Source organism: Sus scrofa, chromosome 8 (genome assembly GCF_000003025.6).
Source record: "Sus scrofa isolate TJ Tabasco breed Duroc chromosome 8, Sscrofa11.1, whole genome shotgun sequence".
In the NCBI taxonomy this organism is placed as follows: domain Eukaryota; kingdom Metazoa; phylum Chordata; class Mammalia; order Artiodactyla; family Suidae; genus Sus; species Sus scrofa.
The window spans coordinates 115,520,330-115,544,623 of record NC_010450.4 but is presented as its reverse complement, the minus strand read 5'-3'; the positions used below and the strand labels follow the sequence as shown (position 1 = coordinate 115,544,623).

Sequence of the window (24,294 nt, the reverse complement as noted above, 5' to 3'; positions counted from 1 at the left end):
AATAGCTGAACAGTCTTTATTACCCTAATAGATACAGAGGATATTGGGGGAAGGCCTCATAAAAGGTCAACTCAATTACAACATGAGTTTTATAAGGGACATAACAGAGAAGGTGTTTAAGGAAGAAAGAATAAAATGGTAAGGAGAGAGAGCATGAATATACCAAAGTATAATTTTTCACGCTTTAGTACAGTGTAAACATTTTTTTTGGTAAAACCCACAGCATATGGAAATTCCTAGGCCAGGGATCAAATCCAGCCACAGCTGAGACCTATGCCACAGGTGTGGCAACACCAGGTCCTTAACCGACTCCCCCAGGCCAGGGATCAAACATGCGCCTCAGCAGTGACTTAATTACTGCAGAGAAAATTCTGGATTCTTAACCCGCTACACCACAATGGGAACTCCTGTGTACATTTTTAATATTTAATAAAAGTGCTAATATTTCTAGATAGCAAAATAATATATAAATAGTCAAGCAGGATTTTTTTTTTTTTTTTTTTTTTTTTTTTTGTCTTTTTGCCATTTCTTGGGCTGCTCCTGTGGCATATGGAGGTTCCCAGGCTAGGGGTCCAATCGGACTGTAGCCGCCGGCCTACGCCAGAGCCACAGCAACGCGGGATCCCAGCCGCGTCTGCGACCTACACCACAGCTCACAGCAACACCGGATCGTTAACCCACTGAGCAAGGGCAGGGATCGAACCCGCAACCTCATGGCTCCTAGTGGGATTCGTTAACCACTGCACCACCACGGGAACTCCTCAAGCAGGATTTTTAAAAAGTCAAACTGAAATTTAAGGCTTTTTGCTCATATCTAGTCAATTTGCGAAGCAAAAGCATACTATCACTAAATAGCTTTCCTATCCAAAAATATTTTTCTAACGGATACCCAATTTATTTTTATTCATTTAAAATTTCTTTATACATACCACACAAAGCTCAAATAAAATGATTCCAAGAGACCAGACATCTGATTTGGGGCCAGAAGGCAATGGTTTTTCACTTGGCACATGATCACTGGTTTTGAAAATTCCTTGTGCAATTACCTCAGGTGCCAAGTATGATGGATACCTACAATGATATATTTTTAAAAGAAATAATAACTATGAGATATAAAGGGTGAAAGAAGTATGCAGTGACACATTTTTACTATCAGTATAGTATGATCTATATAAAAGCAAAAGTGATTAAATTAACATTTGCTAGGAAAAATTCTAAATTAATCATAACAACACAAATATTTATGTCTAGGAATCAAGAGAAAATATACGACTCTAAAATAATTTAAAAACTATCACATCTATCTGCAACATTAGTTCTTTTCTTTGTTTTCTCTTTTAAGACATTGCCTTCTTGTAGCATTCCAGGTTTCCTGATGTCTCTCCTTTCTCCTTACTGCCTATCTCCTCTTTATTCTTAACTCTTATTTAAAGCGCATTTTATCTTTGAAAATAGTATATGTTCTTTTATATAGTAGGAATGTAAAAATCTATAAATTGAAAGGTAAGACTCTCTCCTATCTCTGTACTCCAGTCACCCATATATATATTTATGTGTAAATACATTTTAAAATTTATTTTTATTTTTTATTTTTATTAACTTTTTTTTCTTTTTATAGCCACACCTATGGCATATGGAAGTTCCCAGGTTAGGAGTCGAATTGGAGCTGCAGCTGCCTGCCTATGCCAAAGCCACAGCAATGCCAGATCCGAGCCACATCTGCTACCTATCTGAAGCTTGGGGTAATGCTGGATTCTTAACCCACTGACCAAAGCCAGGGACAGAACTCACCTCCTCACAGACACCATGCTAGGTTCTTAACCTGCTGAGCCCCAACAGGAACTCCGAATAAGTAAATAAATTTGACCACCCATCATCATTGCCCCATAGGGAAGCACACTATACACACTATTTTGTATCCTTTCCTTTTCACTTAAAATACATTTTAGAGATTATTCAAAAAAAGTACATATACATTTGCCTCACTCATTTTGAAAACTGCCAATAATTTCGTTGTATTGATGCACTTAATTTACTTGATGCAACTCTGAAGGATATTTTGGAAGTTCCATTCTTTTGCTGTTACAAGCAATGTGATGTGGATGTACTATAAGTATTTCATTCCCCATAAGTGTATGCAGAGATGAAAGACAAATTCCTAAATGTGGCACTACAAAGTCATAACATAGAGGCATTTTAAATTTTGGTATATATTTCCAAATTGCCCTTTCAGGTTATAGCAATTTATATTCTCATAAGCAATATATAAGACTGCCTATCCTCCATACCTTCACCAAGATAAATTTTTTGAAAACTGTTTCAGTAAATACAAAAGACAGACTATTAAATATGCCTAATAGTCATATAACATAAGGTATAAGGAATAAAGCTTAAAAGAATACCCATGTACCTACCAAGCAGTTTAAATAAATAATATCAAATTATCACTAAAGATCCCTCTCTGCTTCTCCCTAACTATATCTCCCTGGTATCCCCCAAAAGGAACAGAAAATTGGAATTTTATGTTTATAATTCCCTTCCATTTCCTTTACAGCTTTACCATGTTTATAAAAGACATATTGTTTAAGTCAAGCATATTCCTGAATTTTATATTATTGGAATTATGCTGAAAGTATTCTTTTGTGATTTGCTTTTTTAATCAACATTATTTGAGCCATTCATATGCTGCATGTAGCTTTGTCATTCATTTTTACTTCTATTTTACGAATACATCATAATTTATTCATTCTAATGTCAATGGGCATTTATTTCCTATTTTTTAATATTATAAACAATGTTATCAAAAATACTGTGTGCAGTGTACATCTGCAAAAGTTTCCCCAAGGGTAAAAACCTAGGATTAAATTCCTAGGCCATAAGACACGTGTACTTCCAACTTTATAATATGATACCAAATGTTTTTCAAAGGGGGTTGTACAAATTTACATCCCACCAGCAGCATACGACAGATCTTACTGCTTACTTCTTCAACAGTTATTGGACAGCAGTGACAAACTTTCTAAGGTTTGGCCATGTGGTACCAGGACCTATACACCACTGTAGTTTTAATTTTATTTCCTTGATAACTGGAGAGGCTGAGGTACCTTTTTATACACACAAGTTTGTACTATGACATCATTTTATCCTGAGGTGATCATACTGCTCTTCTGAATGAATATGTGAAATCTCTGGAGACAAGTGAAGTCCAGTAGAAAAGCAATGAACTTGATATGATAATACCTGTGTTCTAATTTTAGTCCAATCACATATTCTTTATATGATTAGCATTTCTTTTTGTTTTTTGGGGTTTTTTTTGCCATTTCTTGGGCCGTTCCCATGGCATATGGAGGTTCCCAGGCTAAGGGTCTAATCGGAGCTGTAGCCACCAGCCTACGCCAGAGTCACAGCAACGCGGGATCCGGCCGCATCTGCACCTACACCACAGCTCATGGCAACACCAGATCCTTAAACCTCTGAGCAAGGCCAGGGATCGGACCCCAAACCTCATGGTTCCTAGTCAGATTCATTAACCACTGAGTCGGAAGGCAGCTCCATGAGTAGGGTTTCTTAATCAGAGTAATAACACCTACCTTTCAAAACTGTTAAAAACATTAGTAACACATAAAGAAGCTTTATAAAAATGAAAACTATGACACAAATGAAATGTTTTATTTTTATGATCACCAGCATGACACATACAGAAGGTAAACTGTTCATTTTTTTGATCCTGATTTCCAGGACATCTAAGCCTTAAATAATAGCATGGATAGTGAAAAGTCAAGCAATACTGTAGGTAAATTGTTATACCTAAAACTTCTGACTGGTGATCTTTAGAAGTATAGAGGTGACATTTGCTCTAATCTAATTCCCCTTTTAATCAAGGACTTATTAATTAGTTAAAAATAATAAACCTTAGGAATGTTCTGTAATACAGATTATCTCCTTTCAAGAAGTGTCTCCTTAGCATAGCATTTTAACACTCAAAGAAAATTACTAGAACTCTGCTGTGAGTATGACTGGTGAGATAAATACAAGCAGCTTTCATCATCTGTGATGTTTTAACAAGGTATTAAGCTACTGGCCAACTGAAATAAATGCCCAATTTCTAACTCTTTACAATATTTTGAAACAGATGTTAACATTTTACTTTGTTGTTCCTTAATATTTGTCTTTTGAATCAACTGCAAGCTTCTTCTGGTGTAAATATTTTCTTTCATGCCTTAGCTGTTTGATCGCTTTATTTTTCCTGGCTAATGTTTCACATTTTGTTCTTTGATACTCTCTGATTAGACCTTTTGGGTCTAAGACTTCAAAGTAAGCCAAACCAAATGGCACATGAGACCAATTCTACCCAAGCATTTTAAACTTATATGTAACTCTTCAAAATGCTTAATGTGCTTTAAGAAAAATCACTTCCTTTCTTCTATTCATCGCTAAAACCTAAAACACCTTTAAATAAAAGGAAAAAGTTCAAGTAATTTTTGTTTGTATTGTTTTTGGAGTTCTCTCTCATGTACATTTAGACAAAATAAAGAGGTACATTTACCACAGTTGCCTAAAATATATTTCAAAAGGCAATTACCACATGTAACGAAGACACTGAAGCATTGCTAAGAACTTATTTTTATTATATTCAAAAGGTTTTTTAAAACAAATACAGCATAGGTGATTTTGACAAAATATTGTTTCCATGCTTGTGAAAATAATTGTTTGTTGCCTAAAACCACAAGTTCTGGTAGGCAAAATTATAAGATTATGAATTTATGCACATTAAAAAGGAGGCCATCAAAACACAAAAATTTCTCATTAAATAACGAGGTTTTTGATGATGGGTACCTGTCTTACCATTTTGTATATCCAGAAGCCAGAAGAAAAGGTTTTTGATAAATATTACTTAATAAATGCAGCAGTAACTAAGTATTTTAAGATTATTAGCTAGGGCCAAACTAATGAAAATTTTAAGTAAGAAACCTATCATCTAACTTATAAAGATAAAAGGTAATTTATAAATGAGATTTTAAATATCTAATTAAGTTTTTAAGCAATGTTCTTCTGCAGAAACACACTCCATAACAAAACAAAAAATATTGGACTCCAAATCACAACTCCCAATAATGGAGTGACAGAACTGACTTTAGAGAAACCAAAGAGAAGAACCCAAATAGATATTACTAAAAACAATCACATGGTAGTTAAAAGATATTCTAAGGTCTCTAGGTAATAGTATTATATCAATTTTAATTTCCTGGTTTTGATAATAATTTGGTGGTTATATAAGAAAATTCTTCACTTTAGGAAATACAAACTGAAGTATTTAGGTCTAAAAGGCCACTATCTACATTGATAACTCTTAAATAATTCAGAAAAAAAGTTATATTATACACACATACACATATATGTGTAAGACAGAATAAAGATAAAATAAATGAAATGTTAACATTTAGGGAATCCTAGTGAAGGCTGTATAAGAATTCTTTTTACTATGTTGTAACTCCTAAAATAATATGAAAATTAAACACTTACAAAACAATTCTATAAAAGACAACCATACAATATAATACAAATATCTACATCAAAAGTATCCCATTGAGTACAGGATGAAACAAACTTTCATTCCATTTTTGGAAGTCAACCTAAATTTAGGATTTCATATCAGAAGTGATCAAATAAACTTCTCCAGACTTAAACATAGATTTTCAGGTATAGAATCTAACCAATTATCTCTGATATCTATAGTGAATCAACTTGAGGCTTAATGTACAATTACATATCAGAGAACAGGGAATTAAAACTTGGAGACATTAGGAGTTCTCTGTGTGGCTCAGCAGGAACAAACCCAACTAGTATCCATGAGGATGTGGGTTCGATTCCTGGCCCCACTCAGTGGGCTATGGATCAGGCATTGCCATGAGCTGTGGCATAGGCCACAGATGTGGCTCAGATCTGGTGTTGCTGTGGCTGTGGGGTAGGCTGGCAGCTGAAGCTCTGTTTGGACCACTAGCCTGAGAACTTCAATATGCCGTGGGTGTGATCCTAGGAAAAAACAGACAAAACAAACAAAAAATATTTAGAAATATGAGTAGGTAATACGATTGTGCTATTTCAAAGTCTTCTGAGGAACACACATTATCATTAAGTGAGAATTTTTTCAGCCTTCTTGCCTAAAATTTACCTAATTCAGAATGAAATAAAGTTAATTTTAGTAAGCACTGTAAAGTGAGGAAGGTCAATAACCCATTAGTCTCTATACCAATTCAATTAAAGATCAACATCAGGGAACTTTTGTATGTTCGGAAAAACTCATTGTTGACTTGCAAAATTAAGACGTTTAATTTCAAAAAGGTAGTTTTATGTCAAAAAGTAATATGACAATATATTAATAAAATACATACTTTAACAAATATTAGAAGTTTAGACAGAACTCAGAAAAAACAAACAACATATTCTTACCCAATTGGAAAATCTACATCATCACCATAAGCTGTCATGTGATAAAGTCCAAATTTAGCCAATTTAACATGTCCCTAAATTAATAAAGGAAGAAAAAATCACTATAAAATATCTTAATATTAATGGTAATGAAAATTATGATTATACGTTTTATAAGTAAGGACACAATCATAGAGTCAGACACATTAGAAATAAATTTTTTATTAAAAATTATGTCAATGTTTGAAGTCTGCTTTGTATTCATTACTAACATAAATATATATATACAAGTGTCATACAGACACACATATATGTAATATATATATCAAACTGACAAATAACATTTAAAAATTTTTGCTGTTTATATTTTCTGGGCTTCTTTAGAAAGCAAAAATGTCTTTAGCTGCCTTGAACCCTTATTTAGAATATTTTGTAATTTTCACAAAAGAAATTTTTTTCAGGAAATTGCAAGTCCATCCATAATGTTACAATTTAAACTTGACAAGGAACTTTTGAACTTGAAAAGATCAGTTCACAAATGATTAAGATACTAGTAAATTTGCTTTATTTCCAACAATTTTTATATTTTTTGAGAATAACCATAACTATGATAAAAGTGAGGTTATTAAAAGGCAAACACAAATTTTATGTCTCAAGTTTTTCCTCTTTTAGATCTTTAAGACAAAAAATTAAATTGATTTTAAACCTGGTTTGCTTTTCACAGAACTAGGACAAACCATCCAAAAATTCATATGGAACCACAAAAGAACCAAAATTGCCAAAACAATCCTGAAGAACAAAAACCAAGCTGGAGGCATAACTCTCCTAGACTTCAGGCAATACTGCAAAGCCATAGTAATCAAGACAGTGTGGTGCCAGTACCAAAACAGACGTAAAGACAAATGGAACAGAATAGAGAACACAGAAACAAACCCAGACACCTACGGTCAATTAATCTTCGACAAAGGAGTCAAGAGTATAAAATGGGAAAGAGACAGTCTTTTCAGCAAGTATTGCTGGGAAACCTGGACAGCTGCATGCAAATCAATGAAACCGGAACACACCCTCACACCATGCACCAAAATAAACTCAAAATGGCTGAAAGACTTAAATGTTAAGACAAGACACCACCAAACTCCTAGAAGAGAACATGGGCAAAATATTTTCTGATATCAATCTTACAAATGTTTTCTCAGGTCAGCCTCCCAAGGCAACAGAAATTAAAGCTAATAAATAAACCAGTGGGACCTAATCAAACTGACAAGCTTTTGCACAGCAAAGGAAACCATAAAAAACCCAAAAAGACAACTTACAGAAGGGGAGAAAATAGTTTCAAATGATGCAACTGACAAGGGCTCAATCTCTAAAATATACAAACAACTTATACAACTCAACAGCAAAAAAGCCAACAACCCAATAGATAAAAGACCTGAATAGACATTTCTCCAAAGAAGATATACAAATGGCTACAAGCACATGAAAAAATGCTCAACATCACTGGTTATTAGAGAAATGCAAATCAAAACTACTATGAGCTGAGCTACCACCTCACACCAGTCAGAATGGCCATCATTAATAAGTCCACAAATAACAAATGCTGGAGAGGGTGTAGAGAAAAGGGAAGCCTCCTGACTGTTGGTGGGAATCTAAATTGGTACAACCACTATGGAGAACAGTATGGAGGTACCTTAGGAAACTATACTAAAACTACCATATGACCCAGCAATCCCACTCTTGGGCATCTATCTGGACAAAACTTTCCTTGAAAAAGACACATGCACCAGCATGATCATTGCAGCACCATTCACAATAATCAAGACATGGAAACAACCTAATGTCTATCAATAGATGATTGGATTAAGAAGATATGGTATACAGACACAATGGAATACTACTCAGGCATCAAAAAGAACAGAATAATGACATTTGCAGCAATATGGATGGAACTACAGACTCTCACACTGAGTGAAGAAATTCAGAAACAGAAAGACAAACACCATATGATATCGCTTATATCTGGAATCTAATTATGGCACAAATGAAACTTCCCACTGAAAATAAAATCATAAACATAGAGAACAGACTTGTGGTTGCCAAGGGGGAGGGGGAGGGAGCGGGAAGGATTGGGAATTGGAGTTAATAGATGCAAATTATTGCCTTTGGAATGGATAAGCAATGAGATCCTGCTGTACAGCACTGGGAACTATATCTATATGATGGAGCATGATAATGAGAGAAAAAAGAATGTATACATGTATATGTGACTGGGTCACCTTGCTGTACAGTAGAAAACTGACAGAACACTGTAAACCAGCTACAATGGAAAAAATAAAAATCACTACATAGAAAAAATAAAAATAACAAAATTGGTTTGTTTTCTTTTTCTCAAGAATTCTATTTCTCAGAATTATAAAACGTTAATATTTTAAAACAATTCAGATTGGTTAGGTACTCTTCTCTCATAAGTATGAAATTAATAAGCACCATTTTATCTTTAATAACGTAGGGTATGTACTAAAGGCCTGGAAGAAAATCAGAGAAAAAGAATAATCCTACTAATACAGAAAATAATCCCCCCTCATTTCCTCAAAACTATTTTATATGTTTATGAAAAATAATGAAATTATGATTATTCCTGAAACAAACACCTTACTACCATAATGCTCTTAGAGGGGGTTACTGGCTTCTTATTAATCCCTCATAAGATTTCAATGCAGAGAAGCAATTTAAAAAAGAAGCTAGGTATAAACAACTGGTATATAAAGAAAATAAGTGAGGAATAAAATAAAAAGAGAAAGTGGGAAAGAAGAATAAAGTAGAGAAGACAATTCAGTTGTGCTATGAGAAAAATATTTCATGTAAATATAGAATCTTTCTCAAGATGAAAGAAAATTTAGAAGAAGGGTGGATTGGGAAGTTAGAATGCATATATTTTAGAAAATGAGTTAAAGGAAAAATAAAACATGACATTAGAATATGAGTCTGGGGAAAAAACAATGCATGTCTAGGACACCTGGATTTATATAATTTAGATATACTTGGCTTTTTTAAAAAAAGAACCTCAAGAATAATACATTCATATAGTCTTTTCAATATAAATACTCTTAAGACATATTCTAATTCTACAGTCCCTCTGACCAACTGAATGCGCCTAATTTCAGTACCTTCTAAGCTGAACTAAAGAACAAATACTTAATGTATTATTTGATGATTACCTTTCGATCCAAAAGGATATTATGAGGAGACAGTGCCCGGTGTACTATACCATGCTTGTTCATATACTGCAAGCCCTGAAGTACCTCAAACGCTATGCACAAAACTTTTGGATAGCTGCAAAGAAAAGAAAATTCACAGATCAATAGATTAATTACAAAACACATATAGAATCTGTTTTAAGAAATAAAAATGAGTTTTGGTGATGAAATTCAAAGAGCTATGTTTTTATTTTTTCTCCTCTTTTCAGGGAAAGTAGGTTCTATTCATTTTCTAAAATATCTACTTATACATATTTTTGACTTTCTGATTGCCACAGAATTGATCTGACAAAGAACCTACAGCTTCCTAAAGCAGGGTCTGTTTTTCCAGGATGGGAGTTTAATTTTGGTGGTGTGCAAATGACCTTCTGCATGTTGGGCTTTGCCAAATTATCAAGACAGCTCCAGATACATGGCAGAACCAAGTCAGTGAAAACCACTTATCTTGTTCAAGACAAAATACCTCAGTCCCTAAAAAAATAGCTACAACGTATTTTACAGTAGATAGATATGAGCTTACTTTCCATATCAATGCACAACCTCCAGTAATTTATGATTTATTCAACATTGCTTTCTTCCTATTCTGTCATAAGTCATCATCCACAGGGATGCTGAGTTTCTTTCTCTTTCTCTCTTCCTCTCATTCCGCTTTTTTTTTTTTTGAAATAAAATATCATTCATATAGAAAGATAGGGAGAATATTCAAAAAAGTAGGGAGACTAATTCAAACACACCCTGCTAAACCACCAAATTAACATTTGGGTATACATCTCATTTCTTACTATTTTAAAAAATATTTTAAATTAGATCTTTTTTGAAATTAATATCTGGGGGTAACTACTAAATCAGCTTTTTGAAAAGGTATAAATAACAAGCTAATAGTAGAGATACAGTGAGATTATTAAAAATTAGTCAACCTAAAAGCAGGCAGGATAAAAGAAAAACAAAGAAAAATGGAACAATTAGAAGAGATTTACTTCAGATGTACCAGCCATTACATTAAACGTAAATGCTCCAAACTCACCAATTAAGATTTGATTATATTCAAGCTGCAAGGAATCTACATTAAACAAAAGATTTAAGTTAAAAAAATCACTGATTTCCCTGGGATTGGGTGGAGGGAATGGGTTGACTACAAAGGAGTGTGAAAATTTTACCTGGTGGAATTGTTCTATTCTTAATTTTAATGATAGCTATAGAACAGAGTGGATCAAAGTGATTGAGCTGTACACTAAAAGGGTAAATTTTAAGGTATGTAAATTAATCTCAATAAACCTAACATTAAAGAATAGGCTAAATATAATTTTAAAAAAGAGTAATTGTAGTATGATTCCCTCCTCTAAATTAACACCACAAGAAGAAAGGATGAAAAGTTAAAATTCCTCTCTCTTCTCATCCTAGTCTGGCTTTCCAGAAGTAACCACCTTTAGCAGTTTCTGCTTTTAATTCTTTTGGTGGTTAGACTTTTATATTAATGAACTCTTCACTATGCAAGATTATATAATTAACATGTCCCCATTTTCCTTTTCCAACTCCTGATGTTTACTACTTATATTATTTTATATTATCAAATGTTATAAGGGAGATAAAAGAAACTTCACTTAGCCTTTCTTATAGGCTAAACAAAATGTAAATATATAATATGACATAGAGTGATTAAGTACTAAGGAGGAAGAGTAGGAAAGAGAAGAGAGAAGGTGGGTTGCTATTATATACATGGTATGATCAAGGAAGGAAGGTCTCACTGAAGTGACATATGTGCAGAAATTTAAAAGAAGGGAAAAAGACATGCATCTCCCTGGGAAATGTGTGATTCAGGCAGAGAGCACAGTAAACAAGTCCTGAAGCTACTGTGTAATGTAGTAGAGTGAGCAAAGGGTAAGGCTGGTAGGAGATAAGGTCAGAGAGGCAGCAAGGAGCCAGACCTTCCATGGCCATTTAGGCCTTTGGCTTTTTACTCTGAGAAAAATGGGAAGTGATTGCTACATTGCTATACAACGTTTAGTAAAAGTTCACTGTAGAACTAAGCAGAAGAGGAAATAAAAACATAAGCCATTTAAACTCTAGCTCTCAAGAGAAAATGTCAAATTAATCAGGACTTAATGGATACTATATTTTTATAATACAACTCTATTCATGAAGATTATCATCAGTCATCATTTTTACACCTCATATTACTCTTTATGTGTATTTTTGTTATTTAGCTAGAATACATCCAGGAGAAAATTTTTCATAAGAGTGGCATAAGTAAATATTTTAAAGCATGGCATGTCTTAAAATGTCTTATTACTGTCTTTAAACTTAGAATTTCTCCATTGTCTTTGAATATTCTTTATTAATGGCAAGAAGTCTAATATCAGCCTGATTCTAATTTTTTTGTAGATACCATGTTACTCCTCTCTGGGGCTTTCAGGATTCTTTTATACTTTAGCCTTAGACTTATAAAGTTTTAGCCCAATATGTCTAGGGTGTGGGCAGCTGAGAATTTGTGCTTATAAGCACTAGGTATGCCCTTTTCATCTGAAAACTCACATGTTTTATTAACACAAAAACAATAACAAGGAAAAGCTGATTTGTTATATATTTGACTATTTCCTCCCACTACTGTATCTTTCAGTTAGAACTAAACTTACTTCTGTGCCACAACAGCCAGTACTAAGCAAATAAGAAATGTGTAAAATAAAAACAAAAATTAATAGAGAACTCAATATCTGCAAAAAAAAAAAAAGCCAATTTTTAAAGGAAAAGACTCCAAATTTCAAAATAACTACAATTACATTGATAAATATGTGCACATGAAAGAATGCAACCCCCTCCTTCTTAAAAACAAAGAAATACTTTCCTTGGGATTGATTAACAAAATATAAGAACCTAGTTTTCTGAAGGTTATTTATTTTTTTTATTTTAATTTTTTATGGCCACACCTGTGGCATATGGGAGTTCCCAGGCCATAGATTGAATCTGAGCTGCAGCTGTAGCAATGCTAGATCTTTCAACCCACTGTGCTGGGACAGGATTGAACCTGCACCTCCACAGTGACCTGAACAGTTTCAATCTGATTCTTAACCCACTGTGCCACAGTGGGAATACCAGTTTTCTAAGGTCAGTTGCTCTGTGTCAGCCTTAAACTAGTGATCTCTCTTGTCCTTATTCTTCTCTCTGCATCTCTGTCTGTTTCTGCCCGTGTCTTTGTTTCTCTTTCTCTCTCATATACACACATTGCGCAAAATCTTAAAAGATGATGCCATATTCAGCTGTAACACTAGAGGACCTCAGCTGCACACTATTTCAATACAAGATGTCTCTCTTGAAATTAAAATCAAACTTTTAAAGTGAATTATTCATGAAACCAGTTCTGAAACAGCTGAAAACAGAAGACTGTGTCTTCCACTTTTTCTAGCTGCTTTTGTTATTTGATTAAGATGTAATTGTAAATACACATCAAAAGTAGTTTCATGCTTTTATTAAGCTGATAACCATTTGCACTGAAACAATTTTTTTTAAATATAAACATAAAGCTGAGGCTCATGACATGCATTTTCTTAATTATTAATTGAGACTATATATGAATTACAGTCAATAGACACAGTACTCCAGTTTAAATCCGGCATACTGCTATCAGATCTGCTTTTCTGCCCTTTGTGCACTTAGGATTTAACTTTTAAATTTATGTTAAAATATAAGGTATAAAGGAAAAGAAAAAGATAATGGTATCTTCTATAACAGGAAAAATTCAGTATTTGTGGAATTTTGTATACATATTTGTTTTTAAAGCTGTATTTAATACTACCAAAAACTTAAATTATAAAATCTTAAAAAAGATTTCTTTCAAGCAGCTAATGTAAATATAGTGCAGCAACAAGGTAAAAAAATCATATATCCAATAATAGTATATCGCAGTTTAATTAAAAATGGACTCAAGAATGAGAGTTAGGATAAAGAGAATAAGATTGGTACAATTGAAAAAAAAAATGTTGGCAGGGCACAACATTCTCCACAATTTCCAAGTCAGAATCTTGTTAGTAGAAAAATCCATCGCTAACTTGAAAACTGTAAATTAAACTTCAAGTCAGAAAATATTCTTTCTTTTTTCCTTTTTTTGCTTTTTTCTTTTTATAGCTGCACCTGTGGCATATGGAAATTCCCAGGCTAGGGAGGAACCACAGCTGCAGCTACTGGCCTACACCAAAGCCATGGCAACACCAAATCCAAGCCACATGTGCAACCTAAGCCACAACTTGTGCCAACACTGGATCCTTAACCTACTGAGCAAGGCCAGGGACCTTCTCACAGACACTATGTTGAGTTCTTAACCCACTGAGCCACAACAGGAACTTCTATTCTCTTTCTTTTGAAATTATTAATTACTATTGTTACTCCCAGAGACTGAGAGGGTAGCATTTACTTTATTACCATTGTCCCTGATACTCTGAAAGGTTTAATGAGCTTAAAAATCCTTGGTGATTATAAATACATTGATATGACCAAAAGATAGCTTTCAAAATAATGATGAATAATTTCTGATAAAGCAAGATGATATTCTGAGATACTTTCATTTATATTCAAACTCATCAATTAAGTAGCTAATAACTGCTTGGTACTGCATTTTTAGGTTCCATGGATACCAAGAAGAAAAACAGATCTCGACAATCAAGACGCCTACAGTATAACTGAAAATACAGATTTATAAACCAATAATTTTAATACAGTTGAATTCAATAGAATTTTGAGACAATTATAATCTTATAGTTAAGTTAGGAGATGAAAATAAAAATTAATCATTCTTTTCCTCTGTCTTAAGAGGAAAACACAAAAATTTATTACACTGGTGAGAACAAAGCAAGTATGTTCTTTTAAGTATAAAAGAATCATAAATCTTGGAAAAGTAAGATTAAAAACTAAAAGAAAAAAAAACATAAAACATCATTACCACCACCACCAAGAACAAATGTCGATAATTTCTAGGCATGAGTCAACTTGATTGTACTTGGATTCTGAATATGGCTTAATGAATTTCAAATCTATTAAGTTAGTACAATATAAAGTATGTTTTGCTTATCCATTTCCAGATGCATTTCAAAAGAAGTTTACACTGTGTGCTTCTAATTCAATCACCTGTAAATTATTTGTAGCTATTTAGCTTAGTTTAAAACATACCAAGGCCAAGACCATTAATTTAATTATCTGTAAGAATGGGTTAGCTTCACATATTCACAGCCACAAATATTTATCTAACTCCAGCCAATATCCTGAAATGCAGTTTGTCATGAGACATTGCTCAACCTCTAGTTACTCAAAATATCTTGATTTTCAACTACAACCTCCTATACTTCTCTGTTCCCCATTTCTGAGGACCTGCTAATTTCATTACAACCTTGAGAATCCTATTCTCTTAAGCCTCCTCTGTTATCTCAGCCAGTCCTTTATTTATTTATTTTTGAAATCCTTCTTTATTCTAGATTTATTCAGTCATTTCATTTTTTTTTTTTTTTTTTGTACCAGGATCCTTAACAGCTTCTCATCCAATGGCTCTACCTCTGGTAGAATTGCAGTTGTCTATATCCTGTCAGTACATAGTTGCAGGGCTTATTAATTCTTTGGTAATGGCTTCTGTGCAGGTTTGTCTCTCTCACTGTACCTTGAGGAAGTGATACCTTGAGTACCTTGAAGTTTATTTAACTTACAATTCTTACGCCTACCATTGTGTCTACAAGTTATTCCATAAAAATGTATCCAGTAAAAAGTGTGCAATAAATGTATACGATGACATCCATAATGGTGCAAGAGGGTGCAGATAACAAGATTAAATTCATGACCACTAAAAAATATACAAGCTCAAAAAAGCATATTGGACTAGCAATGGATCAAGAGTGTTATTATCTCTTATAAGAGTGTGTATTATCCTTCACCGAGTCAAAAAAACATAAACTGCTCAAGCTCACACAACGGCTACCCAAAAAGAAGTACTAATTTGCTGAAAATATAATTCTCCTTCTATTCTTTTATTTACTAAAAGAAGAGTGAACATCATATAGTGGGTAATATAGTAATTTTGTTAATATCTGGCTAAAACTGCAAAGCAGACTAAGTTGTTAAGACAGATTCCTACAATTTTTCTAGCTTAAAAAAAAACACTTGTTCATGTTTTATACTTGAGTACATTATATCTGCTTATTAGCTAGGGGAGACAACATCTTTATGAATTTGAGTTATTTCATCCAAGAAAAAAGGATGTGTCTATTTGTTCAAGTCTACTTTAATGTCTTTCAGAGTTATTATTTTCTCTCTCTCTCTCTTTTTTTTTTAATAGCCGCACTTGTGGCACATGGAAGTTCCCAGGCCAGGGGTCAAATCAGAGCTGCAGCTGGGGCTTATGCCAGAGCCGTAGTAACACTGCATCTAAACTACAACTGCGACCTACACCAGAGCTTGTGGTAATGCCAGATCCTTAACCCACTGAGCAAGGCCAGGGATTGAACCCACATCCTCATGGAGACAACAGCAGGTCTCTAACCTGCTGAGCCACAATGGGAATGCCTAGAATTTTCATTATTTTTTAAAAAAATTATTGGAATTCCCTTTGAAGCTCAGTGGGTTAAGAACCTGACATTGTGTCCATAAGGATGAGGGTTCAATCCCTGGTCTCGCTCAGTGGGTTAAGGATCTGGAGTTGCTGAAAGCCTGCAGCTCTGATTTGGCCCCTAGGCTGGGAACTTCCATATGCCACAGGTGCAGCCCTAAGAAAGAAAGAAATAAAAAAGAAAGAAAGAAAGAAAGAGAAAGAGAGAGAGAAAGAAAGGAAGGAAAATTAGTTTTATTGAAGTATAATTGATATAAAAAAACTGCACATATTTAACATATACAATTTGAGAGGATTGGACATACACAAACACTTAAGAAACCATCACCACAATCAAGGCAACAGACATATACATCACCTCCAAAAGTTCCCTTGTGTCCCTTTTTGTATATATATGGTAAGAATAATAAATATGAAAAATATATAAGAAAACACCAGGCGAAAAAAATCAATGATGAGAATTCTGTCGGATTTAAAACATACCATAAACATTCTCTTTTACAACCCAAATATCCATCAACAGATGGTTAAAGAAAATGTTTTGTATACATATGATAGAATATTATTCATCTTTAAAATAAGAAAATCCTGGAGTTCCCATATTGTGCCTCAGTGGGTTAAGAACCCAACATAGTGTCCATGAGGAGGTGGATTTGATCTCTGGCCTCGCTTGATAGGTTAAGGATCCGTCATTGCTGCAAGCTATGACATAGCTTGCAGATTCAGCCTGGATCCAGTGTTGCTGTGGCTGTGGGGTAGGTCTGCAGCTGCAGCTCTGATGTGACCCCTCGCCTGAGAACTTCCATATGCCATGGGCCCTAAGAAGAGAAAAAGTAAAGAAAACCCTGCCATTTGTGACTAAATGGATGAAGTTGGAGGGCATTATTCTAAGTGAAATAAGCCAGACACAAAAGGACAAATTCTTACATTCCACTTATATGATGTATCTAAAATAGTCAAACTCACAGAAGTAGAAAATAGAACAGTAGTTACTAGGGGATAGGGAGACAAGAAAATGGGAGTTGTCAATTGGTATAAAGTTTGTTATGCAAGTTTATTAAGTTCTAGTGATCTGCTGTACAACATTCTGCTTAACAAACTGCACTCTTAAAAAATTGTTAGACCTCATGTTAGTGAGATGACACAAATAAAAATAACTCAAGGAAACTTTGGAGATGCTGGATATGTCTATTACTTGATTTTGGTGATGGTTTTATGGCTACATGCATATGTCCAAACTCATCAAATGTATACATAAAATACTTGCAGTTTTCTTGTATGTCAATTATTCTCCAATGAAACTGTTGAAAAATCAATGGAAATGAGTAGAAATTCCTATCAGGGGAGTTCCCGTCGTGGCGCAGTGGTTAACGAATCCGACTAGGAACCATGAGGTTGCGGGTTCGGTCCCTGCCCTTGCTCAGTGGGTTAACGATCTGGCGTTGCCGTGAGCTGTGGTGTAGGTTGCAGACATGGCTCGGATACCGCGTTGCTGTGGCTCTGGCGTAGGCTGGTGGCTACAGCTCCGATTTGACCCCTAGCCTGGGAACCTCCATATGCCGCGGGAGTGGCCCAAAGGAATAGCAAAAAGACAAAAAGACAAAAAAAAAAAAAAAAGAAAAAGAAATTCCTATCAGCCTCAGACCATTAGTTCTTTTCAGTACTTGCAAAGTTTCCAAGAAGAGACGTTATTCAGAGTGCAAGAAATAGAAGCCAAGAAAGAGAATGAGAGGTCAGGATTGCTGAGACAGATTTGGAAGTCATTCATACATAGGTGGTAACTAAAACCACACATGCTATTTCCTCAGATCCACAATCCATGATATTTCTAACAGCCTCTCCAAAGCCAAAATACCCATACAGTCAGCAAACCAAAGGAGGAAACACACTTCTGGATTCTATGAGTTCAAGATGTTCTCACACCTTATAAAACGAGATCACTCCCACAGAAATTTTCCTTTTGGTCTAAAACTTTCTTTACTTGGTATTAGCCTGAGGTAAAATGTCAAGAAAGAAGAAACACAAATGAAATATAGTTAGCCACTGTGTGACTTAAGAAATGGAAAGGAAAAATAAAATATTAGTGATTAACATTCAGATAATAAAACAACTGTATAACATTTGTTATCTTTAACCTAAACCTTCCTTCTACAATTTCAAAACAAAAGAGCTCAACTAGTATAGAAATTTTAATGATTCACTTGCTTATAATTTCAGAATTTGAAGAGGGGATATTTTCAGTGATGAGTTAATGTCTCTGATGCTCTTAATTTTCCTTTTATCATTTACTAAATTTTGACACTTTTTAAAAAAACCACAATATTTAACAGAGCAACTTTTTCTAAAGGAAAAAGAAAACAAGAAAACTCTTGGAATTGAAAAAGGAAATAATTCATTTCACTTTCATACTAAATTTAGGAATTAATATGCCTCAGATTCAGATGCTTTGAAAAGGAAGTTGCATTGATTAACTGCTCATCGAAAGACTACTATGTAAGAGATCTAATTCCTCCCCCCAAAAAAACAAACAAACAAAAAACCAACTCATTTCATCTCCCTAAGCTGTTCACGTGAGACTGAGCACATTTTATAATTCAATTCTCACTCCTAAAAACCCAGAGTTGAAAGCTGTAACTCTGGAATGTGACTAATTCTCAATAGAATTCAATAAATTGGGAAATTAACTTTTCAACTTGAATACTAGATAACTTTTCTTTTTCAGCAGAAAACTAATTTGATAAAATCAAAATACATATGGAAAGCATAGTCTAGTGGTTTGAGGTGCAGACATAAAGCCAGGAGACTCTGTCACTGATTTGCTATGCTTGGAAAGTGTTCCAACTTCATCCTGCCTCAGTTTGCAAATTTATAAAGTGGGAAATATAACACTAAGCAGGTCCACATGGGGATCAATGAGCTATTATTGCCCCCATAGAAATGCTGACCATCTTTAAAGCAAAACAAAGTCCAAGTCCCCCTCAAAAGAAAAAAAAAAAAAAAAACCCAAAAAACTACGGTCTTTAAAATGAACTGTATAATACCATTTTGTTTACACACACACACACACATATATACTTCTATAAATTAACAAAGATTGTAAACTGGGCTTTTCAATTATATGAATGATACAACAAAATCAGAAGAATGATTTTCTAATTTCTCTGAGAGAATAAAATCACCATTTGATAGTCAGGAGTGGAGGATCTCACGGTAAGCTGGGTACGTTTTTGCCCCATCACTGTTTTATTCTCCTAAGTAGCCTTACTATTGCGGCACAGAAAACTCCAAAACCATTTTACTCATCAGAGCCACTAACACAAGCACTGAAAAAGTATGGGTAATAAGTTCTACTTTCCATGCCCTGGAAGCATTTGAGATTACATAAAGCTGTAACTTTTCTCTAAGACAAAACCTGTGATGGTTCAGTTTGGTTGGGTATGTACTTTAGTTCACTTCAAAGTTTTTCATTTTAATTAAATTTTAACTTCTTTACATATTTCTGTAAACAAAGAATAAACATATTTCTATTACTGTTCAGAATTTTGATGAGACCAATTCACATTCTTTATAAGGACAAACATTTTACATTTTTTAAGCAATCCTATCCCAACCCATCATAAGAATGAACAGGAGAGGGCCTGTATTTTATGCACTTGATTAGTAAAATTTCTGCAAGATGGTGTAGTGCAAACAAAAGTTTGTCAAACTGAAATTTTCAACTCAATTCTGTGTTGATTTGTCTTAAGCAAATTATATGAAAATTTTCTGTTCTATTTAACAGAAGTGGAGGTAATACACTAATCATATTTTGACCGAAGAATCCAAAAATAATCAAATTTTATTTTTAACTACCTTTATCAACCTTGTAAGCTTCCTAATTAATTAAGAGTGATGCTACTGTTAACTTATTTAACTCCTTATATATATCATTCCCTCAGTATATACCAAATGTGTAATTCATCTTATTAAAAAATGTAAGAGAGCTCATTTAGACAGCTCCTAAAATTCTGTCAATTAATTATTGACACAATTTTTCAAGGATAACATTTAAAAGAGGAAAGGAAAATTTATAACTACCATACCACTGACCATCATCTTAATTAGTGTCTATTAAAGTCAGTCGGTTTCTGTTAATAAATGTTTTAATAGATTTTTTGACGTCATCTGATTTTGACACCACAAATAACAATTACTTATGTGCCAAACTACACAACATTAATATTATCTCAAGGTTTTTTAACTTTCCTCAAAAAGTCTTTAAGCAAATATTATCCCAAGATTAAGAATAAGCTCACTCTATAAAGGCAAAAATCCGTTTTGAGAGAAAAGACAAAGAGCCATGGATAAGTCTTCCCCTTCTTAGCTTGAATAGCTTTTGCGTGAACTAGATGTATGCCTGCTAACACAGCAGAGAGGGTCTTTTTATACATGACCCTCCATCCAGAAATAGCTTCAAGAAATTTTGGCCAATTATTGTTTGAAAGAACTTCTAACCTTTAATTATGCCAAAACTCAAACTGTTTTGGAGAGTACAGTGACATCCAGATGAGTAATTTTAAAGAACACCTTTCAACAAGTTAACTCTTCTAGGTATCTGGGGGATAGTTTTGCTATTTTGACAAGTTCACCCCTACAAACTTGCTCAAATTTTAAATTTTTATGGGGGACACATTTGGCTTATCCTATGATAGAGAAGGACAGTTGACAGCTTCCACTCTCAATTCTGTTTTCAAACAAAGATAACTTCTACCATGTTTTATTTTGCTGTCCACCAGGGCTCAAATCAAGTACATGTTCAAGCAACTGCTCAGATCCAATCTTTTTCTCTGAGAAAAGTTCTAACTCTGCTAGCAATTATGGCTGAAACCCACCCCCATGCAGAAACAGGGTCACCCTCCATTCAGTCAAAAATACCTGTCTTTGATTAAAACATTAAAAAGTATTTATTATCCCCCAAAAAAATGGCCATCTCTGTTTTCCGACTATCTCATCTCAGATGACCACTAGAGAGAAATTGTCAAGACACCTTTGCTATAACACAAGCACCCAGGATGGTTTCCGGCACCCTGTCTACCTGAAACAGTTTCATATCTCTGTTCTAGGGGTTATAAGCAGACAATTATGCTCTAGGCCTCACATTCTACTTCACTGGATCTCTTGATCTTTCAAAAGGAGGATTTAATCTCATACACTTAAGAAAAATGTTAGATGCTAAGCAGTTTAAGGGATTTACTGCTAAGTGAGCAACATACTCTTAACATCTTATTGCTGATATTTTTATAATGGCCTTGTTTTCTGTGACCTCACTAAACTCATTTTCTAATTCAAAGAGTTCTTTTTAGATATCTTAGGATTTTATACATAAATAACCACATCAACATTGAATAGAAATATGTTTACAACTCTTCCCTCGTCTTCCTCTTCCTCCCCTTTTTACTCTTCTTCCTCTTCCTCTTCCTTCTTAAAATCTTTACGCCTTATATTTGTTTTTCTGACCTATTTCATTTGTATTTTTATATACTATATGACTATGCCACTTGAATTTTTACATACTTGCTAGCAAACAATTAGAAAATAAAACAATTTTACCTACAATCACATCAAAATATATGACACTTAGGAATAAATTTAACAAAAGAACAAAAACTCTACATTTTAAACTATAAAATATTGCTGTAGTGTAGGTCACAGATGTGGCTCAGATCTGGCATTGCTGTGGCTGTGGTGTAGGCCAGCAGCTACTGCTCTGATTCGACCTCTAGCCTAGGAACCTCCATTGCTACAGGTTTGGCCCTAAAAAGACAATAAAATAAAATAAAATAAAATAAAATAAAATAAAATAAAATAAAATAAAATAAAATAAAATAAAATAAAATAAAATAAAAACAAAACTAAAATACTGCTGAGAGACATTAAAGAAGACTTAAAAATTTAGAGAGAAACAACATGTTCATTTATTGGAAGACTCGATATTGTTAAGATGTCAGTTGTTCTCAAAGTGGTCCACAGATGAAATGCAATCACAATCAGAATACCAACTGACATATTTAGAAACTGAGAAGCTTATTATAGAATTTATGTGGAAATGCAAATAATCAAGGATAGCTAAAGATATCTTAAAACAAAAGAACAATGTTGGGGAGTTCCTGCCATGGCGCAGCAGTTAACGAATCTGACTAGGAACCATGAGGTTGCAGGTTCAATCCCTGCCCTTGCTCAGTGGGTTAAGGATCCAGCATTGCCGTGAGGTGTGGTGTAGGCTGCAGACAGGGCCTAGATCCTGCACTGCTCTGGCTCTGGCATAGGCCGGTGGCTACAGCTCTGATTAGACCCCTAGCCTGGGAATCTCCATATGTCATGGGAGCGGCCCTAGAAAAGGCAAAAAGACAAAAAAAAAAAAAAAAAAAAAAAAAGAAAGAACAACCTTGGGAACCTTACGTCACCTAACTTCAAGATTAACTATAAAGCTAGAGTAATTAAGACAGAATGGTGCTGGCATAAGGATAGAAAAAGAGATAAAGGAAACAAAACAGAAGGCCAGAAACAGACCTACAGTTACACAGCCATTTAATTTTCAATAAAACATTAAAGCAACCTAATGGAAAAGAAAAATGTTTAAAACAAAAAGAGCTGGAACAAGTGGATATCCATATAGAAAAACAACTTGAACACCACATATAAATACTAAATTGAGAAAGATCAAAGATCCACCATAAAATCTAAAGTCATAATGCTTCTAGAAGAAAACATATGAGAATATTTTCATGACTTGGGAGGAGGGAAAGGTTTCTCAAAAAGCAATACCTATAAAAGGGAAAACTTATACATTAGATTTCTGTTAGTAAATAATAATTTCTGTTCATCGGGATACACCTTAATTACAGGCAAGACAGAGTGGCAGAAAATATTTGCAAAAAATATCTAGCAATGTCAGAATTCCTGCTATTGTAGAGAGGGTTAAGGATCTGGTGTTGCAACAGCTGTGGCATAGGTCACAGCTGCAACTTGGATTCAATTCCTGGCCCAGGAGCTTCCATATGCCATGGATGCGGTCAAAAAATAAAATTAAAAAAAAAAAAAAACCTAGCAAAGTATACATATAGAGAATACAGAGAATGTACAAAGAACGCCTATAAATCAATAATAATAAGACAAATAACCCACTGAAAAATGGGATCCCCCAAATTGAACAGATATGTGTGTCATAATATGAATGCCCAATAGGTAAACAAAAAGTACTCAACATCTTTAATCATCATGGAAACGCAAATTAAATCTACAGTGAGATACCACCTTATACTCACGACGGTATCTAAAAGAATGAAAACATCAACTGCTGGCAAGGATAGGGAGGAACTAGAACTCTCAAAACTTGTTACGAGGAATATAAAAGGTAAAATGCTTTGTTAAAAGGTCTGGTGGTTTCTAATCGTATTAATCGTACACTTATATACATACACACACATACATATATAAGCCACCAGTTGTACTATAGACATATACCCAGAGATATGAAAACATTTGCCTAGAAAAAAAGACTTATGAGAACTTACGAGCAACTTTTAAAATAGCCTTTTTAACAAATGGAAATAGCCCAGGAGTTCCTTAATAGATAACTGCTAAATAAACTGTGGCACATTCAAAAAATGTAATACACCTCAACAATAAAAAGGAATGAGTTACAATAAATGAAATCACAGATGACTCTCAGATACATTAGGATGTGTGAAAATATCCTCACACAGAAGAGTAATATGGTATAAATTAATTATAAAAAGTGCTAGAATTAGCAAAAATGATCTAAGGTGAAAAAAATCAGAAAAGTGATTGTCTCTAGGAGTTGGGGGTGGGGTGAATGGCAAAGATTTACTGGGAAGGGATGTGAGGAAAATTCCTAGGATGATGGTAGTGAACTAATCTTGATGTGTATTTGGGCCACAATGTATTATATATGCTTTTCGAAATCCATTAAATGATACACAATTTTTTCCATGTTTCACTGAACACAAATTTTACTTAAAAAGAAATCAT

The 24,294-nt window shown here is 34.0% G+C and overlaps 1 protein-coding gene across 4 annotated transcripts in view; it reads right to left on the bottom strand.

Moving 5' to 3' along the window:
* TBCK (TBC1 domain containing kinase) overlaps positions 1-24,294 on the bottom strand; it is a 226,236-nt gene that overhangs the window by 158,388 nt on the left and 43,554 nt on the right. For all 4 annotated transcript variants that reach the window (XM_021101700.1, XM_021101699.1, XM_021101698.1 and 1 more), the window contains exons 4-6: positions 9,645-9,759; positions 6,451-6,524; positions 930-1,071 (exon numbers count right to left, since the gene is read on the bottom strand). In XM_021101700.1, the coding sequence (XP_020957359.1) occupies positions 930-1,071; positions 6,451-6,524; positions 9,645-9,759 (331 nt within the window). The remainder of the gene's footprint in view (positions 1-929; positions 1,072-6,450; positions 6,525-9,644; positions 9,760-24,294) is intronic.